The sequence below is a fragment of the Brassica napus genome, chromosome C5 (assembly GCF_020379485.1).
Source record: "Brassica napus cultivar Da-Ae chromosome C5, Da-Ae, whole genome shotgun sequence".
Lineage (NCBI taxonomy): Eukaryota > Viridiplantae > Streptophyta > Magnoliopsida > Brassicales > Brassicaceae > Brassica > Brassica napus.
Genome location: NC_063448.1, coordinates 10979999 through 10995221, shown reverse-complemented (window position 1 = coordinate 10995221; position 15223 = coordinate 10979999). Strand labels below are relative to the sequence as shown.

Sequence of the window (15223 nt, the reverse complement as noted above, 5' to 3'; positions counted from 1 at the left end):
AGCACATTACCGATCCTTAAGTTGGGTCTTTGGCAACCGATTTTTGAGTGGGTTTCATAACCACGTGTCAGCAAATAAAGAGTTCTATTTTTTTTTCCTTTTTTTTTTTTTTTTTTTCTTTTTGTCGTCTTCTCTATCATTTGGAGAAAGAAACCACGACGTCTTCTCTCATCTTCTCCGTCAGAGACGATCGACGATTCGATCAGTCCTCACGGCGTCTCGTCCTTCTTTTCTCTTGTTCTCCGTCAGACGATCGATCCTCACGGCGTCTCGTCCGTCTTCTTTCTTGTTCTCCGTCAAACGATCGATCGAAACCCATCTCTCTCTCACCCTTTCTCACACCACCATCCTCTTCTGTTCCCCTGTCCTCGCATCAACAGCCCCCTTCACCTCAATCTCCGACCAATCCACCGTGAACGCGTTTCGTAATCTCAAGTTTCTTGGTAAGAGCTCGGTTCAGGTTCCGTATAGTGGGGAAGATGAGTCGAGGGTTTTGAAGAGAGTTAAAGGGAGCTTCTCTGATCAGGAGAACACAGTTGTTTGTGTCCTTGACAAGTAAGGAGGATTTAGAGACCAAAAGCTTCAAACTTTTTTTGACATAATTGGACATTGATTCATGTTGTCTTGCGTTGTTGTGAATAGTTTTGATGGTAACTCAATGAAAGTGGCTGAATTGCTGGTTGAGAATGGATTCAAGGAGGCTTAACTTGAAGCTTTCCTACGCAATGTTGTTTGTTTTGATAATTATCAGATATTGTTGATAGTCATGCGTGTTTATTTCTTCAAAGTTTGTGGCCTTACGGATTTCACTTCCTTTTCTACCTGTTCAGTGCTGTTACAGGTATGATACAAAACATAGCATTCATTTCGATGAGCTACATTTTCTTTAGTGTGCTACTGTGGTCATGAATCAAATCATCAGCTTCTCCCTAACTCATGATATAAAGAAACGTTTATAGATTAGTAAAAGTATCTTCAAATGAAGCTGTTTTGATTGTTATTTTTACAGAGTCTAATCTGAACGAAGCATTAAAAGTTGTTGGTTAGTGTTGATTCTCTCATCTGAAACTCAAATAAACATTAAACTCTCTGGCAGGTGAGAATGTGCACGTATCTTTTGCTGGTTTATGGACCTGTAAGGAGCCACCTCGGTTTCCCTGCTTGGAGACTTCGATACACTGAGATAGTGTATGTGCTTTGTACTCTTCTTTTTCTGAAATTCCTAATCATCAACACGTATATATTCAGAGCTAAATCTCATCAAGTTTGTCTTTTTGCGGTATTTGTTTGTTGATAGACATATAGGATCGTTGAAGTATGTGAGATATGGTTTTCTTTTGAAGGCAATCCACACAAAAAGTTAATTTTTTTAAGAACCTCTAATTAAAAAACTACCATTGGAGCACATATTCTAATTGTTTCTTAACTAGAATTCTTAAGTACAACTAAAGTATAATTAATTAATTAAATAATCATTAAGAAACTCATATGAGGTAACAGGGATAATCATGCTCTTAGTATGCACTATTACGATTCTCTTTATGAAGCCTAAAGAAATAAGCGGCGGCGCTTAACACGGCAGTGATCAAGGCGACACCTTTGAAAACATCCAACTCATCGTCCATGTAGTTAAAGAAGATCACAACAAGCACCGACACGATCGGCCAGGTAACGACGCTGATCACGTTCGACAACACGCTCGAAACAGAGAAGACAAGTCCCACAGTTCCAACCCAGTAGATCTGCCACGAAACCGCTTGTCCCACCATAGCCATCACGTACGAACCTTTCCCTTTCGGGAAACCATTCATCTCCGTCTTCAAATCGTGTTGTTCTCCGGCGATGAGAAGTCCCACCATGGAGATGAGAGTTGCGACTAAAGAGGAGAAGATTATGACTTCGAAAACGGAAGAGAAGCTTGGGTTTCTCGTGGTTGATTCCGTGCGTCTGAAGATATAGCTGTCGAAGACGTTTTGGATGTTACAGAGGAGGAGAGAGAAGCAGAGGGCGGCCAACAGAGCAGCCCATGAGCCTCTTGCGTAATTCAGCTCAGCTTCGTCCGGCTCGCCGCCGAATGAGGAGGATAACGTGAGAGCTCCGGTGACGATGGCCAACACCAAGGAGATAACGACCCATCTGTTGAACTTGATTTTATTGACGAAGCGAGCGAAGATCGGAGTGAAGAAGAGCTGCGTTGTGTAGATGAGGGTGAAGATACCGAATGGTATCTCGAGCTTTCCCATGGCGGAGAGTCTTCCTTGAACCGACATGACGATCCCCATGCAGATGTAGATTACCGCTAAGGATTTGTAGTGGAACTGGTCGGAAGATGGTTGGTTGTGTTTCTTGGCGGTGAGGATGATGAACGGGAGGAGGAGGAGAGGGAAGCCGACGGTTTGGAGGAGAGCTTGAGTCCAAACGCCGTCGTTTTGGCGGTGTTCGTTGTACTCGCTTCGGTTGATTTTGTCGTAGTAGAAGTTTTCGAGGAGTTTGGCTATGGATTGGCCTATGATGACGCAGATGGTTGAGAGGAGAATCGTCGGCCAATGGTTTGGTTTCCGGTTTGAGTTTATGAGTGTGGTTGAATCACGCTCGATGCTGACGGGAATCTGCACAAAATGTTCTGCAAAAGAAAGAAACTAGAATTAAAATTGTTTGTAGAAGAGGGGATCAAGAAAAGAATCATTTGAGTAAATTATTACTATTACCTTCTGGCTTGATCTGAAAGATTGGTTGATTCTGAGCCATGGTTTGGAACTGGCTGTCGGAGATTCTTAGCGAGTTTGACTTCAGTGTAATGTCGGAGATCCGATTCGTGTGTTTGTGTTTTTGTAATATTCTTGTGTGGATGATGATATTATTGTGCTGGGGGATAATGGCAAGAGAAGTGTTTTATATACACGGAAGAGAAGTCTTCTTGGCGGCGTAATGGTCAATCAAGTGGGCTCGTGTCTACGCGTCGTTGTTTAGATATTTTGAACATCACTACGATAAGTTAAACACATATTATATGAATGAAATAATGAAAGTAATTAATCCCACACAAAGGTTATCTTTTCCACTGCCATTCATTGTACGCAGTAATTTGTTTGCCAGTTTAGAACACAATTCTATGTTCTTCAATGCAGACAGTAATCATTCTCAGGCCAAATGAATCTCCGAGAGATTTTGAAACAAGAAATCAAGGAAGATGAATAGAGAGGCAATTCATTTGGTGCTCTTTTAGCATTTTACTTAGAATCCTAAGTCTACAAATTGATTATACGCAATCTACTCGAACGTATTAGTCGCTTTTGATCATAAAATGTCCCCACACTGTTTATACGTCGCTCTACACCTACTAGACCCTAATCTATCTCTTCAGTATTGATGAATTGATACTATATGCCCCATAGACATAAAAGCTCTCAACCACACTGCATCCTATGCAAATAACACCACTCGACATTGCAATCAATTAAAACTGTAAACGTTAAAGCTTATGGTTTGACAAAGAAACTGAGGCAGCCATGGTATGGATGCATAGGTTTACGTAGCATAACCTAACTTGTGTCAACAGATTCACAAAGTCAAAGTAACTACTACTAGCCATCATGGATTATATATATTTCAGCTTTCTGTTACCCAACCATCATCTATGCCAATTTTCTACAGGTTCCTCAATACATCATAGGTGTAGCAGTTTTAGACCACCTCGAAGGTTATCTAATCGGAGTCTCACTATTAAAAATAAAGAAATAAAAAAAGAAAATAAGAGAATTTAGTTATTCAATTAAAATATTTTTTTTTTAGAATATCACCTAGTTTCTAATGGTTGGAGATGTTTTTACTGCTGAAACACTATTGAGTAAATGAAACTTTGACGAAGGAAACTTCTTTAGATCTCATTTTACATGCCTTTTAATGAAATTGCAAACTCGAGACGCAAGAATTAGTATTAACAACCTTACTTGCATCACTAGACTAGTGTTTGATCATAGAGACAATCAATCAAGCAAAAACTCTTTTCTTCATCCAGCTATGTGGTTCTATGATGCTATAAGGGACAAGCAAAGATTGGTATTAAAACCTTACTTGCATCACGAGACTAGTCTTTAAACATATAGACAATCAATCAATTAAACACTTTTCTTCATATAACTATGTGGTCCTATGATGCTAGAAGGGGCAAACAAGGATTGGTGTTAAGAACCTTACTTGCATCATTAGACTCGTCTTTGATCACAGAGACAATCAATCAAGTAAAATCATTTTCTTCATCCAGTCATGTGGTCCTATGATACTATAAAGGCAAATGGGCTATTAAGGATCTGGCATTGAAACTCCGTTTAAGAAAACTTCTTTGGATTTCATTTCAACAGGCTTTCAATGAATATATATGCCAGCTCAAGCAATGATTTTGTATCAAGAACTTTAACTTGCATCACCAGACTATGCTTTGATTATAGAGGCAAACTCGAGAAGCAAGAATTGGTGTTAAAAACCTTACTTGAATCACTAGACTAGTCTTTGGTCACAGAGATAATCAATCAAACAAAATCCTTTTCTTCATCCAACTATGTGGTCCTATGATTAAATAGGTGCAATCAAACTTCTTTAGAAATCAATTTTAACAGGCTTTCAACGAATATACTGAAGAAGCAAATATATGGGATTAAGAACTTAAACTTGCATCACTAGACTATATGCTTTGACCATAGAGGCAATCAAGCAAAACACATTTCTTGATAAACCCAAACTATAGGATCCTATCAAACATCTCCACCATCTAGTACCTATGAAACTTTACACAATGATCAAATATAGCGTATCCAATAAACTTCAAACACCGAAGAGAGACCAGTACCGATAATAAACTAACTCGACGGGAAGACATCTTTCACAGCAGAAGCTGCAGTCAAGTAATTAAGCGTATTCCTCAGCGTCTCCCTCTCTCTCTTCAACCTCGCCGCAGTATCCTCCAGCTCCAGCAACGCCTGCTGCTCCATCGGCGCCCCTTCGAACGTGCTCCCGACGAAGAACGAGAACGGAGTCGGAAACTGATTCTTCCTCAGATCCCGCGACTCCTCCTTCTCCGCCTTCCCGTTCAACCTATTCGACAATCGAATCACTTCCTTCATCAGCACCTCCACCTCATTCGCCAACTCCTCGAGATTCTCCTCCCCGGAGGGCCGATCCTCCAGCCACGTCACCTTCGCGACTAGATAAGGCTTCGTGCGGACGAGATCCGAGACGCGGAACCGCTCCTGACCCTTGCAGATTAGGAAGAACCGATCATCGACGAGGCGCTCGTGCTTGATGATCTCCCCGACGCATCCGACTCCCGCCGCGGAGCCTGAGACGGCGTCGGAGTAGACGACGCCGAATCGGAGATCGGATTGGAGGAGGGTCTGCATCATGACGCGGTAGCGGTACTCGAAGATCTGGAGCGGGATGGTTGCTCCCGGGAAGAGGACGAGGGGGAGAGGGAAGAGAGGGAGCTCGACGAGGTCGTCGGATTTGGGCGGGTTGGCGTTGTTGTGGTGCTTCTCCGAGAAGGAGGAGGATGAGCATCGGAAGGAGGTTAGCTTAGAGAATCGACGGTCGGTGGTGGTGGTGCTCCGGTAAGTAGGTGGGAGAGTTAGAGGTTGGTGGTTGAAGGCGGAGAGATGCGGCGGCGTGGATTTGATGGTGGAATATGGGAGTGAGCTTGGAAGCGCCATTAGAGGGTGAAGGACGGAAGGAAGGAAGGAAGAGGGTGAGTTGTGTGGTGGTGAGCCACAAATTAAGAGATTAAAAATTTAATGATTCCTTTATTTAAAAATTTAATATTATCTGTTGCAAAAAAAAAAAAAAAAAAAAATTCTTATCTGATATTTTTAGTTCATTCGTGTGAGTCCACGTTTTAAATTTTAGATATGAGTGGAAGAGCGAGTTCGAACTTGGGACACCGGAGACCTCTTCTTCAATTGGACTTCCATCGACAATTTTTTTTATTAATAAACGTTTTCCTTGTCGTGTCTACGTGCATGAGGCTTTAGCGAGCCCACGGCCCAGCTGTATGCCATTTCGTAATAACCCTAGATGCACAGGGGTAATTCTGTCAATGTAGTTTCCTCTTTTATAAGCTAGCTTTGCTTGAGTGTTTGAGAATTTTAGGTTTTCTCAATTTTGTCAGATTAGAAGAAATGGCGGCAGAAGAGGGACAAGTGATCGGTTGCCACGCGAATGATGTATGGGCCGTGCAGCTCGACACAGCCAAACAATCCAACAAGCTGGTGAAAATTTATCTCCCTTTTTGAATATCCGACAAGCTAATATGTCGGATTGTCGGTATTGTTTCGTCTGTTTGATTTTGGAATAAGTTTTTTTTTTTTCATTTCATGTGTGCGATTGGTTTAATTAGAGTATATGTTCATGGCAACATTAGGGTAGAGTGAAATAAAGGGATTGATTGATTGGCAATATAAACCGGTCGATCTGCCATGTAGTACTTAGATGAATTTGATGGTATCATAATGGGTCTCATTGTTTTTTTTTTGCAGATTGTGATAGATTTCACTGCTTCATGGTGCCCACCATGCCGCATGATTGCTCCAGTTTTCGCAGATCTGGCCAAGAAGTTCATGTCAAGTGCCATCTTCTTCAAGGTGGACGTCGATGAACTGCAGGTCAACATCATTCTTATGTTTGCACTTATAATTATTTATTATATTATAACACTTGTGCTGTTTTCAACAGAGTGTAGCTCAAGAGTTTGGTGTGGAGGCAATGCCGACCTTTGTGTTCATCAAAGACGGAAATGTTGTTGATAAGGTCGTTGGTGCAAGGAAGGAAGATCTTCATGCCACAATAGCCAAGCATACTGGTGTTGCTACTGCTTAAAGTTGGTTATAAGACAATAATAAGCTCCAGTTAGTTTTATTATAAGTTTCGCTAATAGTAATGGGGATATTGTAGATTGAGTTGAAATAATGTAGTAGTTAAAAGTGATCTCTGACTCTTTCGAGTCTGCAACAATATTTATAATACATCATAAGCCGATTGCCTTTATTATTTTGGTTACGGGCTTTTCCTCAATATACAAAACAGAACAGTTACGGCACGATATGTAGAAAAGCATCTCCATGAGTCCTTCATGGTCCAACTCGTGACATTTGAAGATGGCATAAAGGGAAGTATAAAACAGAGTAGAACCAGATTCATGCACCCCTCAAATGACTTGACTAATATACATAATTCGAATATATGAATCATATACTTTTACTGATCTAAGCGCTGAAATGTGCGAGCAGTCATGTGCCACGTGTCTTGAACTCATTGGTAGTTGAAATTCTTATCATGTTTCATATTTGTAGCCGAAGGATTCCCACTTACCAAAGTTCCTTATCCTCTTCTTCTTCTTCTTCTTCTTCTTCTTCTTCTTCACCGGGGTGCATACTCTGTAATCTGTAAACTTTCGTCTAAAAAGAGAAGACGGAGGAGGAGGAAGAAGAATGGAGAAGCTTTTCATACCATCATTCCCCAAAACTTGTTTGAACTATCAAATCCCAGCAAAGGTAGAGACTTCACCAGAATCCCATCCAAAATCCAGGAAAAAGAATCTCTCTTTCGTCAAGAAGAAACAACCCATCATCACCCCCGACGAGCAACTCGACTACTTGTGTAGAAACGGAAGCCTCCTCGAAGCCGAGAAAGCTCTAGACTCCATGTTCCAACAAGGAACCAAGATGAAACGAAGCACTTACCTCAACCTGCTCGAATCCTGCATCGATTCCGGCTCCGTCCACCTAGGTCGTATCCTCCACGCTCGCTTCGATCAGTTCCCCCAGCCCGACGTCTTCGTGGAGACCAAGCTGTTGAGCATGTACGCGAAATGCGGGTGCCTCGTCGATGCGCGCAAGGTGTTCGATTCCATGCGTGAGAGAAACCTCTACACTTGGTCTGCGATGATTGGTGCTTACTCGAGGGAGCATCGGTGGAGAGAAGTCTCTAACCTCTTTCGTATGATGATGGAGGACGGAGTTTTGCCTGACGATTTCTTGTTTCCCAAGATACTACAAGGGTGTGCTAATTGTGGAGATGTTGAGACCGGGAAGTTGATTCATTCTGTTGTTGTTAAACTCGGGATGACTTCTTGTCTCCGTGTCAGCAACTCGATTTTGGCCGTGTATGCGAAATGTGGCGAGTTGAGTTTAGCTACGAAGTGTTTTAGACGCATGGAGGAGAGAGACGTGGTTGCTTGGAACTCGGTGCTCTTAGCTTACTGCCACAACGGTAAACATGAAGAAGCTGTTGATTTGGTCGAGGAGATGGAGAAAGAAGGGATCTCCCCGGGGCTTGTTACTTGGAACATATTGATTGGAGGTTACAACCAGCTGGGAAAATGCGATGCTGCGATTGATTTGATGCAGAAGATGGAGAATTTTGGTGTAACCGCTGATGTGTTTACCTGGACAGCTATGATCTCGGGGTTGATTCACAATGGGAAGAGATATCAGGCGTTGGATACGTTTAGGAAGATGTTTTTAGCGGGTGTAGTGCCGAATGGAGTCACTATTATGAGTGCTGTGTCTGCTTGTTCGTGTTTAAAGATTCTGAACCTGGGATCAGAAGTTCACTCTATCGCCGTGAAGATGGGGTTTATGGATGATGTGCTTGTGGGGAACTCTCTGGTGGATATGTACTCAAAGTGTGGGAAACTTGAAGAAGCCAGGAAAGTTTTTGATTCGATAAAGAATAAGGATGTGTATACTTGGAACTCGATGATAACTGGTTATTGCCAAGCGGAATATTGCGGGAAGGCTTATGAGTTGTTTACAAGGATGCAGGAGGAAAATGTAAAACCAAATATCATCACATGGAACACGATGATCTCTGGGTATATTCAGAATGGAGACGAGGGTGAAGCTATGGATCTGTTTCAGAGGATGGAAAAAGATGGGAACGTTCAGAGGAATACTGCCTCATGGAACCTAATCATTGCTGGTTACATACAAAACGGAAAGAAAGACGAGGCCCTGGAGCTTTTTCGGAAAATGCAGTTCTCTCGTTTCATGCCAAATTCAGTTACCATACTGAGTCTCTTACCTGCTTGCGCTAACCTTCTGGGGGCCAAAATGGTAAGAGAGATACACGGCTGTGTGTTGCGGAGAAACCTAGATTCTGTTCATGCTGTTAGAAACTCTTTAATAGATACTTATGCTAAGTCAGGAGATATAGGATACGCAAGAACGGTATTCAAGGGTATGAAAACGAAAGACATCATAACTTGGAACTCACTAATTGGAGGCTATGTTTTGCACGGTAGCTATGGTCCAGCGCTTGATCTTTTTGATCAAATGAAGACAGAGGAGATTAAGCCGAACAGGGGAACACTTTCGAGTATCATCCTTGCACACGGTTTGATGGGAAATGTAGACGAGGGAAAGAAAGTCTTCTCCAGCATAGCGAATGATTACCATATTATTCCTGCTCTGGAACATTGTTGCGCTATGGTATCTTTGTACGGACGATCCAACAGACTTGAAGAAGCGCTGCAGTTTATCCAGGAGATGAATGTTCAGTCAGAGCCACCTATCTGGGAAAGCTTCTTAACTGCCTGCAGGATTCACGGTGATATTGACTCGGCAATCCATGCAGCAGAGCATTTGTTCTCCTTGGAACCTGAAAACCCAGTCACTGAGAATCTGGTATCCCAGATCTATGCCTTAGGTGCAAGACTTGGGAGATCTTTAGAAGGAAAGAAGCCAAGGAAAGAAAAACTGCTGAAGAAACCTATTGGGCAGAGCTGGATTGAAGCTAGAAATTTAGTTCATACATTCACGACAGGTGATCAGTCTAAATTGTGTACTGATGTGCTGTATCCATGGGTGGAAAAATTGTGTAGGATGGATGATAGAAATGACCAATACAATGGAGAACTTCTGATTGAGGAAGAAGGAAGGGAAAAAACTTGCGGATTCCACAGCGAAAAGTTTGCCATGGCTTTTGGTCTAGTTTCCTCATCGCGCGAACCTAAGACGATTAGGATCTTGAAAAATCTTAGGATGTGCCGGGATTGCCATAATACTGCAAGGTACATCTCCAAAAGATACAGCTGTGAAATATTGTTGGAGGACACAAGATGCTTGCACCACTTTAGGAATGGTGATTGTTCCTGTAAAGATTATTGGTAGAGTGGTTAACCAACCACTAAGGTACTACTTAACTTGATTTGAGCAGTCGTTTTAAGGACATAGCCAACCTAATGTATCACCCTCATATATTTTCTGCAGTTGAAGACTGAGTTTGTAGCATGGCTTGAGTAAATTTTGGTTGAAGTCTGAAAGCTCCTTATACTCCAGTGGTGCCTTGAAGTCATTTTCTTACTTATATGGGCACCGTGTAGATAGGGAACCTTACCAATTTAGGAATGGTTCAATAGTGCGTGTTTTTGTTATCCTGGAAGATATGATTCTTTGAGAATATGATTCCCTTTTCCTTCCATGACTTCCCTTGAAAGTGGAAACGCGAATGAATTGCTTGTAATGACGTGTATTCTGCATCTTTGATTTTATATATTCCAGAAAATGCCCAACCACAAACGTAACCTTTTCATCCATCATAAATACCCATCAAATGTCTAAGCTATGTAGTCAACTACTCGAGCTTCTTGCACTTGTTTTGAGTCTTTTGAGATCATCCGAGAATGGTATTGGCAACATCTTTTGTTTAGCCTGATTCTTTATTTTATGTATATGTGTTTGTGCACCTTGAAAACCTGATTTTGCAGTTATGGTGATGTGAGATTAACTTGAAGTTGTTGCTGCAGAGTGTTCAAGGAAAGCCTGCATTAGTTGGCCCATGGGGAGGCCAAGGTGGTCATGCCTGGGATGATGGAATGTTCACCACAGTAAGGCAAATAAACATAGCGCATGGCTCTAGCATAGACTCCATCCAAGTTGAGTATGACAAGAATGGAAGCTCGTTGTGGTCTGAAAAACATGGAGGAAACGGAGGCTCGAAGTTTGAAAAGGTAAGACGAAGAGACTCTTTCCTTAACTAATAGTTCTCTTAGTTTTCAGAAATTGATCACCGTTCTCGACTTCTCGTTTTGATTAGGTGACACTTGATTACCCGCATGAGTATTTGACTTCAGTACATGGAACCTATGGCAGCTATGACATCTGGGGACATGTATGTGTTCGGTCGCTTACCTTTGAGAGCAACCGCAAAAAGTATGGACCATTTGGAGTTGAGTCAGGCACATGTTTCTCATTGCCAAAATCAGAGTCGAAGGTTACTGGTTTCCATGGGAAGGCTGGTTCGTACTTAGATGCTATTGGTGTTCACCTTCAACAAATTCCTAAAGAGGATAATCCCTCCTCGAGAATTGTTATGCACTCACATCAGAATGTCCACAGTGGTGATAAGGACTTCGAATACTCAGTGATTCAAGGAAGTGTAGGTCAAAACTTTGATATATTTGTTGCACTCAAGAAGAAAGATTCAACTTTGCCTTCTCATCAACCCCGTGAACACACAGGTGCTGAGATCACCAAAAATAAGGTGAATTCAAAACTTTTATGTTATACACTCAGGTCTTTCTATTTTTTACCCCTTTTTGTTAACCAAAAGAGCATCAAATTTGTTTCTATCAGGTGGTGACAGATACTGAGAAGGCGCAGCCAAAAGCTGGAGGTGGTGCAAAAACATATGGACCATGGGGTGGAGCCGGTGGAATCGTATTTGACGATGGGATTTATACCGGTATTAGACAAATCAATTTGTCACGCAGTGTAGGGATTGTATCTATGAAGGTGTGTTATGATTCTAGAGGACAAGCTGTTTGGGGAAGCAAGCATGGTGGCAGGGGAAGTTTCAAACATGAAAAGGTGTGTGAATTTAAATTTTTTTTAAGAGCTTGTTTAAAGCTAAAATACACCACAAATAACTACTATAACAGTTTCTCTGTTTTTGGTTTGCAGATTGTATTTGATTACCCATCAGAGATTTTAACACATGTAACGGGAACATATGGACCGTTGATCTACATGGGACCTAATGTGATAAAGTCACTGACTTTCCACACCAACAAAGGAAAGCATGGACCTTTTGGAGAAGAACAAGGACCTTCTTTTACTCATAAAACGGATGATGCTAAAGTTGTTGGATTCCTTGGAAGAGAGGGTTTGTTTCTTGATGCAATTGGTGTTCATGTTATGGATTGCAAAATAAGTCCCCTCAAGCCATCTCCTCACAATGCAATTGTTCCACATAATAACTCTGGTGTTGTGGTAATCGAAAATTCCCCATGGGCTAACAAGCTAGTCCTTGCAGCAAACGGCCGTGGCGAAGAGGTAACTTGTAGATTCTAACTGTACTTTGGTGTATAGGGTTTAAGGATTGAACACCGTAATAGCAGCTTACTTGTTGAGTTTAAATCAATTTCACAGTTTGAGCGTGGAGTCGTCAAAGAACCAACACCGAGCGGGCCTGGACCGTGGGGAGGCAACGGAGGTAAACCCTGGGACGATGGTGTATATTCAGGGATCAAGCAGATATTTGTAACAAGAGGGAATGATGCCATCTCTTCATTACAAGTCGAGTATGATAGAAATGGACAATCTGTTTGGTCCGTTAAACATGGTGGTAACAATGGAGTCTTCACACACAGGGTAAACAACAATAGATTCTTCTTTCATATATAAAGCCAGTTTTCGTTATATTTGATGCATCACAATCATGCTGATCTTAAATCTCTCTTGCAGATAAAACTCGAGTATCCAAACGAGATGCTCACCTGCATTTCAGGGTATTACGGACCTCTGAACAATTCAGACAAAACTAACGTTGTCAAGTCTCTGAGTTTCTACACGAGCCGTGGCAAGTACGGTCCTTACGGTGAAGAGACCGGAACTTATTTCACTTCAACTACAACCCAAGGAAAAGTGTTGGGTTTACATGGTAGAAGCAGCGCTTACTTGGACGCCATTGGAGTTCATATGCAGCACTGGCTCGGCAACAACAGTAAGCCTCAATACAACAGAGCTTCCTGTTTCAAGGTCTACTGACAATCTTGTCTGCACAAAACAAGATATGGTTGCAAGTAAAATAAACATGCGGCTAAACGCATTGAGTTTCCTTTCCAGATAAATAACTTGCTGTTTCTATAAACAGATGAACACCAAAAGCAAGATAAACAAGAAGAAAGTGTAAAATAAAATGTAACAACATTAGCATTTCCATGCTAAATTCTGTTTAATGATACACTATTTTGTTGTTCGTGAGTGAACTTTTGCGTGTTGCAACACTTCTCTGAGCACAGAAGATATTCGATGAGACATATGATGTTCCATAAACATCTCTTTTACCCTCTCATACCCTTTCTTCCCCATTGTCGTCCTCATCTCCGCGTTTGTTGCCAGCTTCACAATGTTTCTGGCAAGAGGTAACACACCCTCTTTACCTGCGTTGTGTAATAGACCAGTTGTTCGGTTCACTACAATCTCCATTGTTCCTCCTGCTGCGGTACCGAGTACAGGAAGCTTAAAGGCCATGGCTTCGATTGTTATCCTCCCGAAGCATTCTCCTCTGGCTTGGGAGTTTTGGACTAGAACGTCAATGGCTGCTAGATAAGGTGCTACTTTCATTGTTTTGTTGACAAAGTGGACAACTTTCTGAAGCTGCTTCTCTTGGACAAATCTGCGTAGCTCTGTCTCGAATTTTGTCTGTGCGCTCATGTCGCTTCCTACTACAACTGCATGCATTGTTGGTACCTCATGCTTTTTAGTCTCTTTGATTATTTCTAGACTTTCATGGAAGGCTCGGAGGAATAGGTCTTGTCCCTTTCCTCTAGATACACCTGCAATAAAAAAGACTATATAGTTCTCGAGGAAACTGAGTAACAAGAAGAGTGTTTGATAGACAGCTTACTATTGATAATGCCAAACAGTATGTCATCACTCTGCACTCCAAGAGATTCTCGAACTTGCTCACGCAAAACTTTCTTGGCGAAACTATCTTCAGCAACTTCCATCAACTCCTTGCTATTTCCTAGGTGCACGACATAAGTTTTAGGCATTTTAATCCTGTGTTACAAACAGTTCAAAGTAGAACATTAACGCCAAAACCCGAGATAAGAAACAAACCGAAACAAGAAGTGCAAAGAGGAGGAAACAGACCCTAAGCGATCATGAGTCCTGTTCTTCCAGTACTCAGCTGTTGCGTGCGAATCGATCATTGCCCCCGCAACAAACGGAAGATGCTTGACTAAATCTGCCTTGAAATAATGACCTCTCATCTCATGAATCCACCAAAGGATCTTGGGAAGAACTTTAGGAACATTGTCCTTGAGAACAGCATCAAGCCATTTCCCAGCAACAGCGGTGTTCAAAACAACCAAATCAGACTTGAGAGCTGTATCTATAGCTTTCTGACTCTTCGCTGAGATAACCTAAACCAGTCAAGAAGATTGATTATGATCAGGAAATAAAAAGAACAATCATGGAATGAATTAAATCTCAAACCTTTACTCCTCGATCCAACATCTTATGTTCCAAAACATTAACCACTTCATCTGCTTCAACAGGTTTCTGATTCGTGGTCCAAACAACTTCAGCACCAACTCCTCTCAACAGAAACGCAAGCTCCATTAACAGCAAAGGTCCACCTAAAACCACAAACACTAACTTCACTTGAAAAGACGAAAACTTTAGCTCGACCCGAGATTCAGATGTAAAGAAAGAGCAAGAACAGTTACCTGAGAGGGAGAGTTCGTGAGAGACGAGTAGAACGAGCTTCGATTTCATGAAACCCAGAGGATCCGCCGATCGGATCTTCACGTCGCTGCTGTCTTGCTTCTCCACGACGAATCGTCCGCATCCGTTTCCGCTGATACTGCAGGAATCGAAAGCGGATCTGACGAGAATCATTCCCACGGTTGATACAGATAAAAAGAGCAGAATCATCAGTGGCCATCTCTTCTTCTTCTGCATTGTTATCCACACACTCGTTGACGACGTCTTCCCCATTTAGTTCTCTCCGACTAGATTCACCACATCCTAGGGGTTTCCAAAGTCACAGTCCATCTCCGTGATTCCAACGTTCTCTTACGAAGAAAACTACAGTAATCGAGTGGGGGAATTTGGTAGGAAGATGATGGGATCTCTGTCCCAACTTCAAGCCGTTTTCACGTAATACGAATGGACTGCTCGCCGTTGTATTAGTGGACAGGCAGGTTTTGCATTGGGCCTAAAATACC

At 42.0% G+C, this 15223-nt stretch overlaps 6 protein-coding genes and 1 long non-coding RNA gene across 8 annotated transcripts; 4 read left to right on the top strand and 3 right to left on the bottom strand.

Annotated features, from left to right (window-relative positions):
- Positions 1 to 119: 119 nt before the first annotated feature.
- Positions 120 to 1368, top strand: LOC106415277. The gene is made up of 3 exons (XR_001282992.3): positions 120 to 555; positions 643 to 841; positions 1097 to 1368. It is a non-coding gene; the product is annotated as an uncharacterized LOC106415277 (long non-coding RNA).
- Positions 1369 to 1440: 72 nt separating this feature from the next.
- On the bottom strand, positions 1441 to 3176 carry LOC106415275 (purine permease 14). Its single transcript, XM_048756700.1, has 2 exons — positions 2709 to 3176; positions 1441 to 2623 (listed from the first exon to the last, which is right to left on the bottom strand). The coding sequence occupies exons 1-2, from the start codon at positions 2746 to 2748 to the stop codon at positions 1515 to 1517; spliced, it is 1149 nt and encodes a 382-aa protein (XP_048612657.1). The 5' UTR covers positions 2749 to 3176; the 3' UTR covers positions 1441 to 1514.
- Positions 3177 to 4630: 1454 nt separating this feature from the next.
- Positions 4631 to 5702, bottom strand: LOC106415251 (lon protease). Its single transcript, XM_013855904.3, has one exon. It carries the CDS (start codon positions 5700 to 5702, stop codon positions 4857 to 4859), a length of 846 nt encoding a protein of 281 aa, XP_013711358.1. The 3' UTR covers positions 4631 to 4856.
- Positions 5703 to 5837: 135 nt separating this feature from the next.
- On the top strand, positions 5838 to 7032 carry LOC106415252 (thioredoxin H-type 2-like). Its single transcript, XM_048756706.1, has 4 exons — positions 5838 to 6073; positions 6158 to 6257; positions 6525 to 6650; positions 6721 to 7032. Exons 2-4 carry the CDS (start codon positions 6168 to 6170, stop codon positions 6862 to 6864), a joined length of 360 nt encoding a protein of 119 aa, XP_048612663.1. The 5' UTR covers positions 5838 to 6073; positions 6158 to 6167; the 3' UTR covers positions 6865 to 7032.
- A 328-nt stretch (positions 7033 to 7360) lies between these two features.
- On the top strand, positions 7361 to 10990 carry LOC106414502 (pentatricopeptide repeat-containing protein At1g19720). 2 transcript variants are annotated; one of them, XM_013855149.3, is made up of 2 exons: positions 7361 to 10178; positions 10793 to 10990. In XM_013855149.3, the coding sequence occupies exon 1, from the start codon at positions 7476 to 7478 to the stop codon at positions 10155 to 10157; it is 2682 nt and encodes an 893-aa protein (XP_013710603.1). In that variant the 5' UTR covers positions 7361 to 7475; the 3' UTR covers positions 10158 to 10178; positions 10793 to 10990. The 2 variants fall into 2 exon arrangements, with proteins under 2 accessions (XP_013710603.1, XP_013710602.1); XM_013855148.3 differs by lacking the exon at positions 10793 to 10990 and adding an exon at positions 10257 to 10565.
- LOC106414503 (jacalin-related lectin 3-like) lies at positions 10431 to 13255 on the top strand. The gene is made up of 7 exons (XM_013855150.3): positions 10431 to 10672; positions 10793 to 10996; positions 11083 to 11529; positions 11622 to 11855; positions 11949 to 12320; positions 12417 to 12638; positions 12732 to 13255. Exons 1-7 carry the CDS (start codon positions 10670 to 10672, stop codon positions 13032 to 13034), a joined length of 1785 nt encoding a protein of 594 aa, XP_013710604.1. The 5' UTR covers positions 10431 to 10669; the 3' UTR covers positions 13035 to 13255.
- BNAC05G15290D lies at positions 13071 to 15111 on the bottom strand. The gene is made up of 5 exons (XM_013855151.3): positions 14723 to 15111; positions 14490 to 14632; positions 14145 to 14416; positions 13897 to 14051; positions 13071 to 13825 (listed from the first exon to the last, which is right to left on the bottom strand). The coding sequence occupies exons 1-5, from the start codon at positions 14991 to 14993 to the stop codon at positions 13233 to 13235; spliced, it is 1434 nt and encodes a 477-aa protein (XP_013710605.1). The 5' UTR covers positions 14994 to 15111; the 3' UTR covers positions 13071 to 13232.
- Positions 15112 to 15223: the final 112 nt, after the last annotated feature.